This window comes from Gallus gallus, chromosome Z, assembly GCF_016699485.2.
Source record: "Gallus gallus isolate bGalGal1 chromosome Z, bGalGal1.mat.broiler.GRCg7b, whole genome shotgun sequence".
NCBI classification, from domain to species: Eukaryota; Metazoa; Chordata; class Aves; order Galliformes; family Phasianidae; genus Gallus; species Gallus gallus.
In genome coordinates, this window is record NC_052572.1 from 23,341,912 (window position 1) to 23,356,870 (window position 14,959).

Consider the following 14,959-nt stretch of genomic DNA (forward strand, 5'->3'; position numbering starts at 1 on the left):
GAAGCAACTTTCTCAATTAGTCTGGTAGAGAATTAGGTGGATTGGAAAGGGGAGCAAAGAAAGCTATCTCTGACCAAGAAGAATAGGGATATAAAGAATTATCAAAAGTTAATCAAGTCAGAATTCCTGAAAAGTTAATTACAAATACAACTGTGGAGACTTTTAGAAAGAAAGTAAAATATTTTAGGCATGGAAAGGGGTTTTATGACGGGAATTGGCAGGGTTCATTGACAGAACTTTAAACTACATATGAACAGGAGTGAGGATGAAACTGGGGTCACTAGAAAGGAGCCTGAATGTAACATGTCCGTGCTTGTGGGAGAGGGATGTGCTAGCAAAATCTCACAGTCTTGTGTCTTGAAGGAGAAGGATAACATACCATTTTGCAGGAAGAGCATGAGGTTTAGGGTGAGATTAGTTACTATGGATACACCTGAGTATGGTCAAGAGAGTATTAGGCTTTCTCCCAGACTGAAGATGGCCCAGCTGAGGTGCATTTATACTAATGCAGGCAACATGGGTGACAAACAGAAGGAGCTGGAGGCCATTGTGCGGTCAGAAAACTGATATAATTGCCATCACGGAAATGTGGTGGAATGACTCACAGCTGGAGTGCTGTGATTAGTGGCTACCAAGGCAGGAAAGGCAGTGGTGTGGCCCTCTATGCTAAGCAAATATGTGAATATCTGGAAATTAATGATGGTGATGTTAGGGTTGGGAGCTTCTGGGTTAGAATCAAGGGGAAGGTCAATAAGACAGACATTATCATGGCAGTTTGCTACAGGCCACCCAACCAGGATGAAGAGGTGGATTAGATGCTTTATATACATACGGTGATATCTCACGATCTATACTCCTTGTTCTTATGGGGGACTTCAGCTTCCCAGATGTCTGCTGGAAATGTAATGGAACAGAAAGGGATTAGTCCCAAAGGTTCCTAGAATGTGTAGGAGATAACTTCCTGACACAGAGGAAGCCAACAAGAGGAATCACACTCCTGGACCTGCTGTTTGTTAACAGAGAAGGTCTTGTCGGTGATGTAAAGGTTGGAGGCCATCTGTGGCAAAGTAACCACAAAATGATAGACTATTTCAGTCCTTGCTGAAGCAAGGTGAGGAGTCAGCAGAACTGCCACCTTTGCCTTCTAGAGGCCCAGCTTGGGCCTCTTTTGAACCATGGTTGAGAGAGTCACTTGGGAGGTAGTCCTGGGAGCCCAGGAAGTCTGGGAGTACTTTAAGGAAGTAATTTTAAAGATGCAGGAGTTGACCATCCACAAGTCACAGAAGACGAGCCGACGGGAAGGAGACCAGCCTGTCTGAACAGAGACCTTTGGCTGGAACTCAGGAACAAAAGGAAAGTTTATGGTCTTTGGAAGAGGGGGCGTGTAACTTATGAGGATTACAAATACACAGTGAAGCTGTGCAGGGAGAAAGTTAGAAAGGCCAAAGCCCAGCTAGAACTAAACATGGCCACTAAGGTGAAGGAGAACAATAAATATTTCTATAAATACATTAGCAGTAAGAGGAGGGCTAGGAAGAATCCTTGTTGGATGCAGAGGGGAACACAGTGACTAAGTATCAGGATAAGGCTGAGGTACTTTGCCTTCTTTGCCTCAGTCTTTACTAGTAAAGACTAGCTGTTCCCTGGATACACAGCATCTTGTGCTGGAAGATAGGGATGTGGCGCAGAATAGGCCCTACATAATCCGTGAGGAAATGGTTTTGGACCTGCTTCAAAAGCTGGACACTCACAAGTCCATGGGGCCAGATGGACTGCACCCTAGAGTGCTGAGGGAGTTGGCAGATGTGGTTGCCCAGCCACTCTCCATCATCTTTCAACAGTCCTGGCTAACCGGGAATGTCCCAGTGGATTGAAACCCATCTTCAGAAAGGGCCAGAAAGCTGATCCTGGTAGCTACAGACCTACCAGTCTCACCTTGGTGCCAGGGAAGGGTATGGAACAGAAAATCTTGAGAGCCATCGTGGACCAACTAAAGGTCAACCAGGGGATCAGACCCAGTCAGCATGGGTTTATGAATGGTAGATCCTGTTTGACAAACCTGACTTTGTTCTGTGACAAGTTGACCAGCTTAGTGGATGAAGGTAAGGCTGTCAGTGTGGTCTACCTGGACTTCAGTAAAGCCTGTGACACCATCCCCCACTGTGTCATCATGGAGAAGCTGGCTGCCCACGGTTCCTCAGTACAGAAAGGACATTGAGGTGCTGGAGCAGGTCCAAAGAAGGGCAACAAGGCTTGTGAAGGGCTTGGAGAATATGCCCTACAAGGAGAGACTGAGGGAACTGGGGCTGTTTAGACTGGGGAAAAGGAGGCTGAGGGGAGACCTTATTGCTCTCTTCAAATACCTGAAAGGTGATTGCAGCGGGAGCGGGGTCAGTCTCTTCTCACTGGTGACAGGATGAGTGGAAATGGCCTCTGTCTTAATGTGGCTGCCTTAATCTTATGGGATGCAGAATAGATATACTACCAGTCCATGGCTTGTTGTCTGAAGGAGTTGGATGGCAATTTACAATTCAGAAAGGCAAATATGAAAATAAGGCTGTATGCTTGATTCTTGTTGGAGTTTAGGCTATCCAAAAGTGCACTATTTAGTTTTTCAGTGATTTGAGTTAAGATGATATTGTATTTTAACATAAACAAGTCAATCTCAGACTGCTGCATCTGGCCCTTGCTGTGTGGGAGCATGATGGGGAGTGAAAGAAGAATCAGTTCAAAATGAAGTATGCTGTTGCCTCAAGACTTCAACCTTCCAGCCAAGGCTCAGCTCACAGCACTTTAAAATTGTGTGTGCTTGCTTTATTTTGGAATTGAATACATTCTTTTACTAAAGACTTTGTTATTCTTGGCCAGAATGTCAACAGATAAAATTTTAAAATGAGCAAGAGGGAGCGGCACTTCATCTTAAGCTGCTGAAGTGATGCAAGGATATAAACTAGGTATTCTGACTTTTTTTTTTTTAACTATTTCTAATTGAGATTTTTCTGTGTTTCTGTCTTAGAAATGAAGACCTAAAGCAAATGCTGGAAAGCAGTAAAGATTCTGCAAAGCTGGATGCAATGAAAAGGATCGTTGGGGTATGTGATTTTTTTTTTTCTTCTTCGCCATGAATACCTTTTACTTTACAGATGTTTGTAGATAACGCCAAGCTGACTGGTGCAGTTGACTTCAACTTCGTGGAGGGAAGGGGTGTCATCTTGAGAGGAGGGCCCATGCCAACCTCATGAAGTTCAACAAGGCCAAGTGCAAGGTCCTGCACCTGGGTCAGGGCAATCTCAAGCACAGACACAGGTTGGGTGGAGAATGGAGAAGGACTGGGGGTGTCAGCTGATGGAAGGATCAACACGAGTTGGCAGTGTGTGCTTGCAGCCCAGAAGGCCAACTGTATCCTGGGTTACATCAAGAGAAGTGTAACCAACACATCAAGGGAGGTGATTTGCTCCTCTGCTCTGCCCTCATGATGCTCCATCTGGAGTACTGGGCAGTACTGGGCCCATCCAGTTCTGGGCACCCAACACAAGACAGACATGGAGCTGTTGGAACAGGTCCAGAGGAGAGCCACAAAGATGATCAGAAGGCTGGAGCACCTCCTGTATGAGGACAGGCTGTGAGAGCTGGGGCTCTTCAGCCTGAAGAAGAGAAGGCTCTGGGGGACCTTATAGCAGCCTTCCAGTACATGAAGAGGGCATGCAGGAAGGCTGGGGAGGGACTTTTTATAGAGGCATGTAGTAACAGGACTGGGGGTGGATATCTTTAAACTGGAAGAGGGTAGATTTAGACTAGATACTAGGAAGAAATTATTTACTATGAGGATGGTGAGACACTGGCACAGGCTGCCCAGCAAAAGTGCAGATGCCTCCTCCCTGGAAGCATTCAGGGCCAGGCTGGATGGGGCTTTGAGCAACCTGGTCTAGTAGGAGTTGTCCCTTCCTATGGCAAGAGGGCTAGAACTGGATCATCTTGGGGGTCCCTTCTAACCCAAACCATTTTATGATTCTGTGTTGAAGTATAAAATTACAAATGAAAGTTTTCTGAAGGAACTGTCTTAATTCAGCAGTCAGAAAGCAACAGGAGTTTGCTGGAGTGTATTTAAAAAATATATATTTTGCATTTGTTTTTACATTTTTTTTAAGACGATACAAGGATATTTTTTAATTGAGCCTGTTACCTATTTATTTCTCCAAGTATTTCAAGTCAACTGTGTACCTGAAGTGATGATTATATGTTGTTTAACACCACAGTGTGTTTAAGCTCTGTAAGATAAACATCTTGAATCTGAATTTTTATTTATTTATTTAATTATTTTCTGAAAAGTATTAGAAGAATGTGCTGTGGATCTGTATCAAATTAGCTTCTTTTTCTGGAACTTTTGCAGTTGCTTTCTCTCACAGCTCCTTCAGTTTCCTATGGATTATTATTTTATTTTGTTTTTTCATTTTGCTTCCTTTTTATGCTTCCTCTAAGCACATACTGAAGTGTGTAGTTGCTGGCTATATTATGTGATACTGTTCTTTCCTTGGACTGTAGTGCTAGCAACTTCTCCCTTTCTTTGGTGTCCTGTAACAATGGAGATTCTACTCAAGTTGGTTGTCTTCAGCTTTTGCCTTTGCAACCCTGGGTCCTGGTCCTGGTAAAGACATAAATTATGTTTTAGTAAGCATGGTCCTTTGGAGGGCAGTATGTAATGTAATTTCTTCTGCTTTGCTCAGTAAAAATCTTTCTTTTGGTTATTAGTGTGATCAGGAGAGCTGGAGAGAGTTGCAAGTTGCTTACTTTAGGTTCTTTTTCAAAAAGGTGGCCGGATCCTTAACTGCATTTGGAAACTTTTACAACTGAATGCATATGTGTTTGAGGCAACTGGAAAGTATTAAATCAGGTCAACTTTAAAACAAAGATTTACCAGATTAGTACTCTCACTGCTGTCCTTTGTTGATGGTTAATGTACGCTCACTGCTGCAACATATTCAGAGCAGTTCTTAATAACACTATCTTTACCAATAAGTGTATGATACTGTGACAATGTGAAATTAAACTGATAGCTATGGTTCTTGATGGTTTTATGCAGGAATTCTGGATTTACCTTCTTGTATGACGCTCAAGTTTCTACACTGTTCCTTTTTTTTTTTTTTTTTTTTTTTAGCTTCAGTTCATGTTCTATATACTTCACAGTGCTGGAGAAGCATTACTTTCTCAGATGGCAGTGGGTACCTTCAGTGTCTTTGTTTTTTTTTTTCCTTGTTTCACCATTGCTCCATTTAAGTAAAAATAGTCTTCTAGCTCATAAGGTTGACTATTACTTGACTGACAGTGAGTTGCTTACACTAAGATCCTCTGTTTTCGGTCTGTTCCATGCTTTCTGGCCAGGTGTGTTCTGGGCTGCGTTAAAAAAGGGGTGGCTAGCAGGGAGAGGGAGGTGATTGTCTCCCTCTACTCGGCTCTTGTGAGGCCCCACCTGGAGTACTGCATCCAGGCCTGGGGCTCTGAGCACAGGAAGGACATGGAGCTCTTTTAGTGGGTCCAGAGGAGGGCCACTAAGATGATCAGAGGGCTGGAGCACCTCTCCTATGAGGAAAGGTTGAGGGAACTGGGCTTGTTTACCTTGGAGAAGAGAGGGCTCTGGGGAGACCTCATTGTGGCCTTCCAGTATTTGAAGGGAGCATATAAACAGGAGGGGGAACAGCTGTTTAGGAGGGTGGATAGTGATAGGACAAGGGGGAATGGTTTTAAACTGAGATGGGAGTTTTAGGTTAGATACTAGGAGGAAGTTTTTCACACAGAGGGTGGTGATGCACTGGAACAGGTTGCCCAAGGAGGTTGTGAATGTCCCATCCCTGGAGGCATTCAAGGCCAGGCTGGATGTGTCTCTGGGCAGCCTGGTCTGGTGGTTGGTGACCCTGCACATAGCAGGGGGGTTGAAACTTGATGATCATTGCGATCCTTTTCAACCCAGGCCATTCTATGATTCTGTGATTCAAAGTATTTACTGGTATCTTGTGTTGAAACTGTGCCTCATAACTGATACCTGGTACCAACCTTTGGTTCCTGTAGCCAGTTGGAGCAACAAGCTTTACTGGTCAGGACTGGGACCTTGTGCAATTAGCTTTAGGCCTGTAGCTCTAATAATATTCTTGCTGGGCACAGAGACCTTTGTGCATTAGCAGTTATCTGCTTACATTTAGCAAGCTCTCAGGCATGATATGTTTTTTAGAGATAAAAGGCATCCTCTGCCCTTATTACTAGAGGAAAAAGGAATTTGTCAGAGCATTGTTTAACATGTCTCATGGGAGAACTGTTTTTTTCACTAATTTTAGATAAGGGAAAAGGTTGTATAGCCTAGTAATTTTCTTACTCTTTTAGTAGACTTAAAGAAGCTGAACCTTCCTGTGTTTGTATAGGTGTGGTGGAAAAGTACCAGGAGAACACTTCTTACAACTCCTTTTGCTGCTTATTGCTCTTTTAAGGTGGTTGGCAAATTCTCTTCTGGGGAGAAGGAAATGTTTTACAAATAGAACAAAACGGAGAATAAATTCAGAAACAAATTCATGTGCCTGGTTTTCCACAGAGACAAGTGTATGTCCATTCCTCACTTTAAAAAAAAAAGCTTACTGCACCCTGTATTATGTACAGTATTTTGTAGGCACAGAAGTGTGCACAGACTTGTGGACACAAGTAAAGATTCTTGATTCAGAATGTTCCTGTCTGTGCAGAAACTTGAGGTATGCAAGACAGCGCAACTTGTGTATCTGAGCACAGAAGCAAAAATGGTGTGATAAGACTGTAGTCTTGGAAAGGATGATCATGTTCCTTCAGTTCAATATTCCATTTGTACTAATCATTATGACTTTGTGAGTCAAAATACAGTCTTCTAAAAGAACTCCAATACATATTTACATTGTATACTAGAGCTACTACAGTTGATGAATTAAATAATGGAAGTGATTTGTAGAGTCACACTGCTACAGCTTATCAGGGAAATCTTTAAGGGTTCTTTGTATTTTTGAATAACATAACTTCTGCTGCATTCAGCTGTGAGGATCGTTAATATGCCATTTTGTGGTACTTTGCAGTGCACATTGATACTGGGTTGTGCAGAACTCTGGTCAATCTGAATCTTACTTGATGTCTTGTCGAACTCTTATCCTTTCCAGTATGCTGACTGGATCCTGGCTTGTCTCTATCTGGAGGTGTTCTCTTCTGAGCTTGTCAGTCTGCAGCAACACCCAAACTGCAAAATTTGTAATGCATCTGTCCAGTCCCAGGGTTTGCATTCTTGCAGTGTGGATATGAATTATTGGCAGACATGTTGCTGAAATTAGATCTAAGCAATTACAGAGTTGTGCAGCTGAAGTGCATTCACTTTATTCCTTTTGATGTGTTTGTTTTTGATAAATAGAACTCTTACCTTTAGCTGTTCATATATGAAGGATGAAACTGAACTGGGGTTTTGTTGCTGGTGCTCTTTATCGAGTGAACAACTTTGTTGTTTAGTCTTCATCCCAGTTTTAGACTTCCCTGAGTTCAGATACAAACACTTCCTTTAATAACAACCACACGTACTGGTAGGTTGATTGGCTGTGTGTTTACTTTGTTATTTTTTTGTTCTCTGTACTTACTTTAATAAGGCCTTCTGTGTTAAACTTCCTATGGAAACCAACTGTGCTTTGATTTTAGTGTAATGTCGATTTATTTATTTTTCTTCTTGGTTTTCTTGCACACTAAAGTCATTGCTGAGAAATGAAATGGGATTCAATCTTACAATTTCTCTTGAACTCCTTTCTGTCCATCTTTTTCCTTTTTCTTCCTTTTATCTTTTTTCTATAGTAGCTCCCTGAAGTGGTGTTCTGTAACACAGTTCAGATGAGGAAAATGTTCGTTTTATTTTGGAAGAATTGGTTTTAATTTCTAAAACATTAAAACTGCTTTGCAGCCTAGTAGGGTAAAGTCCAGCTTATTGATTGTGCCCTTGCTCCCCTACTGTCACTCCAGCCTTGCACACGATGGTGGTGCTGTTGTATGGATGGCATCCTGCAGTATTTGATTGGTTGTTTGTTTTTTTGTTTGTTTGTTTTAATTCAGACTTTTTCTTCTATACAGACCTGTAATAAATCTCTTACCTTTTTTTTTAAGTCAAAAAGTGAAACCAGAACACTAATAAATGGTGCTATTATTTTATTTTTCAGATGATTGCGAAGGGAAAAAATGCTTCTGAGCTGTTTCCTGCTGTTGTGAAGAATGTTGCCAGTAAAAATATTGAGGTATTTCTACAGCTTATTAAAAACATTGTGAGAGAAGATCAGTGCATATACGAAAATTTTATCTAATTGTGTCAAACTTCAGCATGAATTGTAAAATATTTCTAGCACTTTTTTTTATTAGAATTGCTTTTTAAAAAATTTTTTTTCCCTCTACAATTACAGCATTAAAGAAAAAGTTCTGTGTATAGATTAAAGAAATCCCACTGGGTGATTTGGGGGGAGAGAGAGACAACTATTTATGATTTATGTTATAAAAATATAATCGAAACCACATGAAACATGTTCAGAAGGGTTGATAAGAGAAAGCGTATGGGAGCCTGTGGTTGCAATTAACTGCTGAGAACATAATCTCTTCGAATTGTAGTGTGATTTGTGCTACAATGCATTTGAAAACATCAATTACAGATTAACACTTAGAGAAGAGTGGAGTAAAAAACTTTCGCTGAGCCTACTCCTATACTATGCTTATAGAAATGAAGTACCCAAGCATTAGGATTGCAATGTAAGATCACTTTAACTCAAGTCTCTTAAGAAATTTATGATTAGACAGAAGTTGCTGATGAAGTGTGTTAAGAATAATATTTTGTTCCAGAACACTTAAATATTGGTTCTTTTGATAACTTAATTTGGAAGAGTTATTTTAATGCTCTACTTATTAAAGTGAATGTCTGTGATCTGAAAAGATTACAGAACAGCAGCTTTCAAATTTCAGAAAATCCTGGAAATTTGGCAGAGGGGGAAATAGGCCACATCTCGAGTGAAGAAATTTAGTATTGTGCATTTTAACGTCAAATCTTTGTGTTTGGTATATGCTTTAACAGACATGGAGACTTTAAAGCAAGACTATGCATGCATTTTAGGATTTGACTTCATTCATTTGCTTTGTATGAATAATTATGAAGGGTATTATATGAAAAATGACAGACTGAAGAAAGATTAAATGCCATGTAGGAGAAGCTGGTGAAGAAGTTGGGTCAGAATCATCAGTGGTAAGAGTTAATTTCTTGAGATAGGATGTTGGACTGAATTTCTTTGACTTACACTTAATTAAGTGATTTTTTTAATTATAAGGAGACTTAATAGCTTTTTCAGGACTTTGGTAAATAAAAACAAAGCAGAAGTAAAAGTTCTATTTCTGTTCATTTACTATCAATTTTATCACCACAGTTATTTGTTTAGCTTTTCTCCAGAATCAGGTGGTAAATGCACAATGTTCCTTGCTTTTGTATCTTTTCTTGCTTTCCTATAAGGGGAGGAAGTGAGGGAAAATGTCCTATCTTGGACAAAGATTTTCATTTAAAATTTCACGCAGGATTTTAAAAAACTGAGATTGCCTCTAAGATTTGTTCACATCCACAAATTTTCCAAGCTGTTTGAGGGAATCTAAAACATCTGCATTAGGAAGTTGTACAGCCAGGGGTTTTACAAATAAAATAACTATTACTCAGGTACACTCAGTACCCATGCTATGCGTACAAGGTCAGCTCTAGTATAAGGTTCCAAGGTCATAGTTGATCTGGCAAATTAAATTTGGATGAAAATTATATGTATCAATCAGGAGTTCCAGACTGCATAGGGATGAGTGAGGTCTGTTTATGGACAACAGAGCAAGCATGCAACTGTATCATCCTGTGTAGTAGCGAGTATCTAATAATTTTGGGGAAAATAAAATGGTTTGAAGTGCTGTTAATAGAATGCATGCTGTAGTTTGTCCCTTCTCTTTTGGAAATATGTACTTCAGACATCTGTTATGAGTAAGAAAACAGTTGCTTTTTCCAAGGCTTGTGCCATTGCTGACTAGATTTCCTGCTGTGATGGCTTCAGAAGCTGCTATCTCACTCTACAGTACTGCTGTATATCAAGTCAGAGATACCTGTTTTCTTCCTTATTTTACACTGGTGGTTAGTAAAATTCTAGTTAGTGTAATTTTATTTTAAAGAAATTTTGGTTATTTAAATACTACTTTAGAAGTTCTTTTTTTCTTTTTTTCCCTTCTTTATTTTCTTTTTTTTCCAAAAAGAAAGACAAGGAGGCCTAAGCGTGCAAAGGTGATAAATCAGAGTCTTTCACAGTGTACTGGATTTAATATTTTAGAGATTATAACTGTACTTTTAACAAATAGATTATAAAAGGAAAAGAGGCAAATAATTATTTTTTTATTATAGTTGGAAAATACTAACTAAAAATATTTTCCTCCCCTTTAGCATGTGGCTTTCAGGTAATATGAATACTCTTAAGTCCACTTTACCTTAAACAAAAGAACAGTGCCTTGAAGTATTGTCATTAAAAGCACTCAAGACAAACTAGAGCTTGAGTTGCTAGTCCAGTAGAGGCAGTACTGCATAGCTCCAGGCTCCAAGGTACAATAGTATTGAGGCTGAGAATGTATTCCTTATAGGAGTGCATAAGTTCACACATGTATATTTTGTTTGTGTGTATACATACATGCAATACAGGTATGTACTGCAGCTGCCATGTAAATTGACTGAGGACTTGTATGAATGCAAATACCTCCAGGCAGTTCAAGTGGCAGTTCAAGAGAAAGTTCTTGAGGGAATATGTTTGTACATATATAGAGTGTGAGTACATCTAACTGGGTCTCCCCAGTCGCTGGCCCATAGGTACCAATCTCTTCAATTGATGGCAGCTAGACGTAGGACCTTGAGTCTGCAGAGCTACTTCTGTGGCTGGTACAGAATGCTTTGCAGATACATGCTCCCTGTGTCCACCAGTAGTTACCACCCTGTACTTTTGCCCTACAGATGACAGTGTATGTGTGTGCATACAAACATATGCACCTGGACAGGATAACGCTGGTGTACTACAGTCTTCTCTTTAGGGAGAAACATAAATAACATTTCTCTCCCTAGAGCCTTCAGGCCATTTTGGTCTTTCTGGAAGCTGGACAGAACTCCAGAAGTCTTCTGGTCCACTCTCTTGCCAGCTTTTTCTGGGATTTCTCTCTTCTGTACCTGCTGGCAACACCATTTCTGATACAAGCCAGGATGCAGTTGGCCTTGTACCATGTGGGCACGCTACTGGCATGTGTTCAGCTGAGCATCAACTAACATTCCCAGGTCCATTTCTTTCACTGTCTTTCAGCCATTCTGCCCCAGGTTTGTAGTGTTGGCTGGGGTTGTTGTGGCCAAAGTGGAGGTCCTGGAACTTGGTCTTGTTAAACATCATACAGCTGGCCTCAGCCTGTCTGTCTGGCCTGCCCACATCCCTCCGTAGGGCTTTCCAATTCTCAGACAGATTGACAGTTCCTCCCAAGTTGGTGTTGTGTGGAAACTAAATGGTTGTGCACTCAATCCTCTCATCCAGATCACCAATAAAGATATGAAACTGAACTGGCCTCAATACTGACCCTTGGGGAGCACACCAGTGACTGGTTGCCAGCTGGATTCTTCTTCATTCACCACCACCACTCTCTAAGCCCAATCATCCAGCCAGTCCTTTTTACCCCTTATTTCTCTGTTTTTATCTACTGACTGCTCCAAATCACATTAAGGTCCCTTCATTTCCATGCCTTTGGTTCTTTCCTAGAACATCGATAAGTCTTGTAAAGTCCTAAAATACTCTTCTTCATTATATAGTGTGTCACATACCCTTAGGCCACAATGCTGTTCAGCCTCAATGAAAGGCGCTCAGATGTTTACCCTTGATGGGTTTCATACCTGGACCCTGGGGCTGGGAAGATCCTCAGAGGGACTCAAAAAGGGTATCCCTTCTTTGGAGCCCTGAATTTGGATTGTCTTCTGCTGCTTGGAGACGTGTTGATGGTTCTTGTCATGAATCTGATTTAGGGCAGGTTATTATTCTGCTGCTTCTCTCTGCATTGTCTCTCTATTCTCCTTTGTATGTGTGAAGAAAACATCACATAAACGTTATTTACTATTCATTGTTTATATTAGTATTTTTGTGATTGTTTTATTATATTTTAAATCAAATAATTATAGAATTCACATTTTCTCTGTGCAATGGTTAAAGTTCCACCATTTACTGGTGAAAAAACATTTATGTGGGAGGAGGAGACTTAAACAGAAAAGAGATCAGGACATGTAGAAAAGACAGCTATGTAACTAACCTTTGTAAAGAATTAAATTGATGAATTTAGGTCACTGTAACTAGACAGAGCTAACCACTTCAGGGTCTCAGATGACCTTTCATGATTCAGTTTTTAGGATACTCTCAAATTCCTAGCAATTAATTGGAATGAGTTTGGTCAGATTGAATGGGGCTCTGAGCAACCTGATCTAGCTATAGATGTCCCCATCCATTGCAAGGGAGTTGGACTAAATGACCTTTAAATGTCCCATCCAACTTAAATGATTCTATGATTTTTATACTGTTTTCTGAAACAGTTTTTGTCATTTTCTTTCCCCATCCTTAACTCTGACAGAAATTTGTCTGTAGAGATTGCTACAATGCAGCAGCATAAAATATATCAGGTTTTCTTGAGTGGTTTTCTTGACCAGAAAAGGCTGCTATGTTTTTTCTTATTTTTCTTTAAATCTGTGCTGAGTGCTCTGGTACAAGAAAATAGAGGTGAAGAAGCAGTAAAGCATACTCATCTGTCTTAAGAGAAGCAAAGGGTATCTTATTGTTTTACAGAAGTGCCTTGTGATTTTTGTTTTTGTAAGTACCTACTGACCTTAACTTGATTATGTGCATCATGTCATGCATTGTAAGGATGCAAAAAGTGACCTAATAAACAATTGGTGGTATAGAACAAAAATAAGTCTTGGTCAATACCTCATGGAGTTTGATGTGTTTGTATTGATAAACTAATTAAACAAATCTGCCCATGTTCCTCAGGCCTAATGTGCCCGTGTTATGATTAGTTTCATAGAAAGGAGCATTTTAACATTGAATGAAGGTAAATGATAGAAGAACAGTGTAGTCACGAAGCTGTAAGGGCTACCATTTCTAGTCACAGAGTGGATTCAGGGAAAGGAGGCTATCTTTGCACACCTGCAGTCATTCAGTGCATAGGCCTCTTGTGGTCAACGTTGATTGCAGTTTGTCTGTAGCACAACAGCAAATAATTTAGTGTGGTGTAACCTTCTGTGATTTAATATTCTGCTTTTTGCCAGAACTGGCACAAAGATACATCTTCTGATAGCAGTGGTAATTATAGCACAGCTGTGGTTGAGGATCTTGAAGAGTTTTCCATTATAAGCCCCAAGAGTCAGTTGAAGTTTTCCAATGTAAAAAATATTATCCCCGCTTCCTTGACTTATAGTGGCTATGAGGGGGTAAAGTGAATTAAATTGAATATCTGCCTCCACCAAAGTTATACTGTGGTTTTCTTACTCTTTGAATGTTACATCCCTTGTAATATACTTATATTGGCCACATCTTTTGAATGTTTTAAGCCATGCAAAGGTGGATCTAATGCCCTTTGCTTTTGTCCAAGACAGACAGAAGTGATTTTTTTAATCTGAGTTAAACCACATAAACTACCACTCTTCAGCTTGAAGTTATATTCTATTTCAAATGTGCAAAGTAATTGACTTTGAGTTTTAGGGTAAAATGTGCTTGTTTAAACTGCAGTTACCAAGGATTTCACCCAATCTATTTTCCCTGAGAATGTATTAGCAGTTCTCACGTGGTCAGTTGCCACATGGTTGCCTCTTATGTTATTGAAGTCTTTATAAACCCATTAGTAATATAAAACAGTACTTTGTATTGTTAGTCTTGATCTGACTGTATCATAAATTAGGTAACGTTGCAGCACTTCAGGGAATTTCTATTAAAGAAATTATATCAAGTCATAGGACATCTGAAAAGTATGTGGATATTCCAGTGTTGCTATTAACTCTTCCTTAAAAAATAAAATGTTGATGAAACTGTGCAGTCTAGGGCTTAGTTTTGCAGAATTCCAAAACTTCCTTGTAATAATGTTCTTTGTGTTTTTCTTTTCAGATAAAAAAGCTTGTGTACGTTTATCTGATGCGATATGCAGAAGAACAGCAAGATTTAGCATTGTTGTCCATCAGTACTTTTCAGCGTGCTTTGAAAGTGAGTGACTATGAAATAGTATTTTATGCAGAATTCTGAGTTGCCATCACAAAAGTAAAAAGATCTTAGGTGTAATCAGGTTCTTTGATTCTAAATAACTTAAACATACTTAATCAGATTCAGATATGTCATTGACAGGGTTTTTTTTATGCTGCCTCCAACTTCATGAAGTGTTAAGCAGCTAGGCCTGCATGAACTGCCATTGTTTTTCTAAAGAAAAGAAGCTGATTGGTGCTCTCACATTCACACAGACAACATTTAATCTGTGGAATGCCTTTCTTCTTTCCTAGTTAACTTGTGTATATAGACAGGAGATTCTGTTATAACTGAAGCCCCGTGTTTCTTTTAGCTTGTGTAAAAGATGCTTATATACTAGAGAGAAATATAACATAAGGAAGATAGTGCTTACATTACAGTATGCAATATGTTGCATGTGCTTCTTTTACCATAAAGTGTAGAAGAAGCCTTTCGTACTTGTTTGCTTCTGATTTGTATCACAATGTTATATGGGACTAGAGAGCAGAAGTCAGGATTGCCCTTAAAGTATGACTTTCGAGGTTGAGAAAGATCTTTTAAATCTGTACCAATGAATTTGTCCAGAATTTATGATCAGAGGATGTTGAGGGTTGTTTTTTCCTTGCATTCTTCTACTAAAGCTATTCTAG

General features: G+C 39.7%; 1 protein-coding gene across 3 annotated transcripts in view; it reads left to right on the forward strand.

Annotated features, from left to right (window-relative positions):
• AP3B1 (adaptor related protein complex 3 beta 1 subunit) overlaps positions 1 to 14,959 on the forward strand; it is a 162,198-nt gene that overhangs the window by 12,397 nt on the left and 134,842 nt on the right. For all 3 annotated transcript variants that reach the window (XM_003642955.6, XM_015277631.4, XM_015277632.4), the window contains exons 2-4: positions 3,017 to 3,092; positions 8,196 to 8,270; positions 14,199 to 14,294. In XM_003642955.6, the coding sequence (XP_003643003.2) occupies positions 3,017 to 3,092; positions 8,196 to 8,270; positions 14,199 to 14,294 (247 nt within the window). The remainder of the gene's footprint in view (positions 1 to 3,016; positions 3,093 to 8,195; positions 8,271 to 14,198; positions 14,295 to 14,959) is intronic.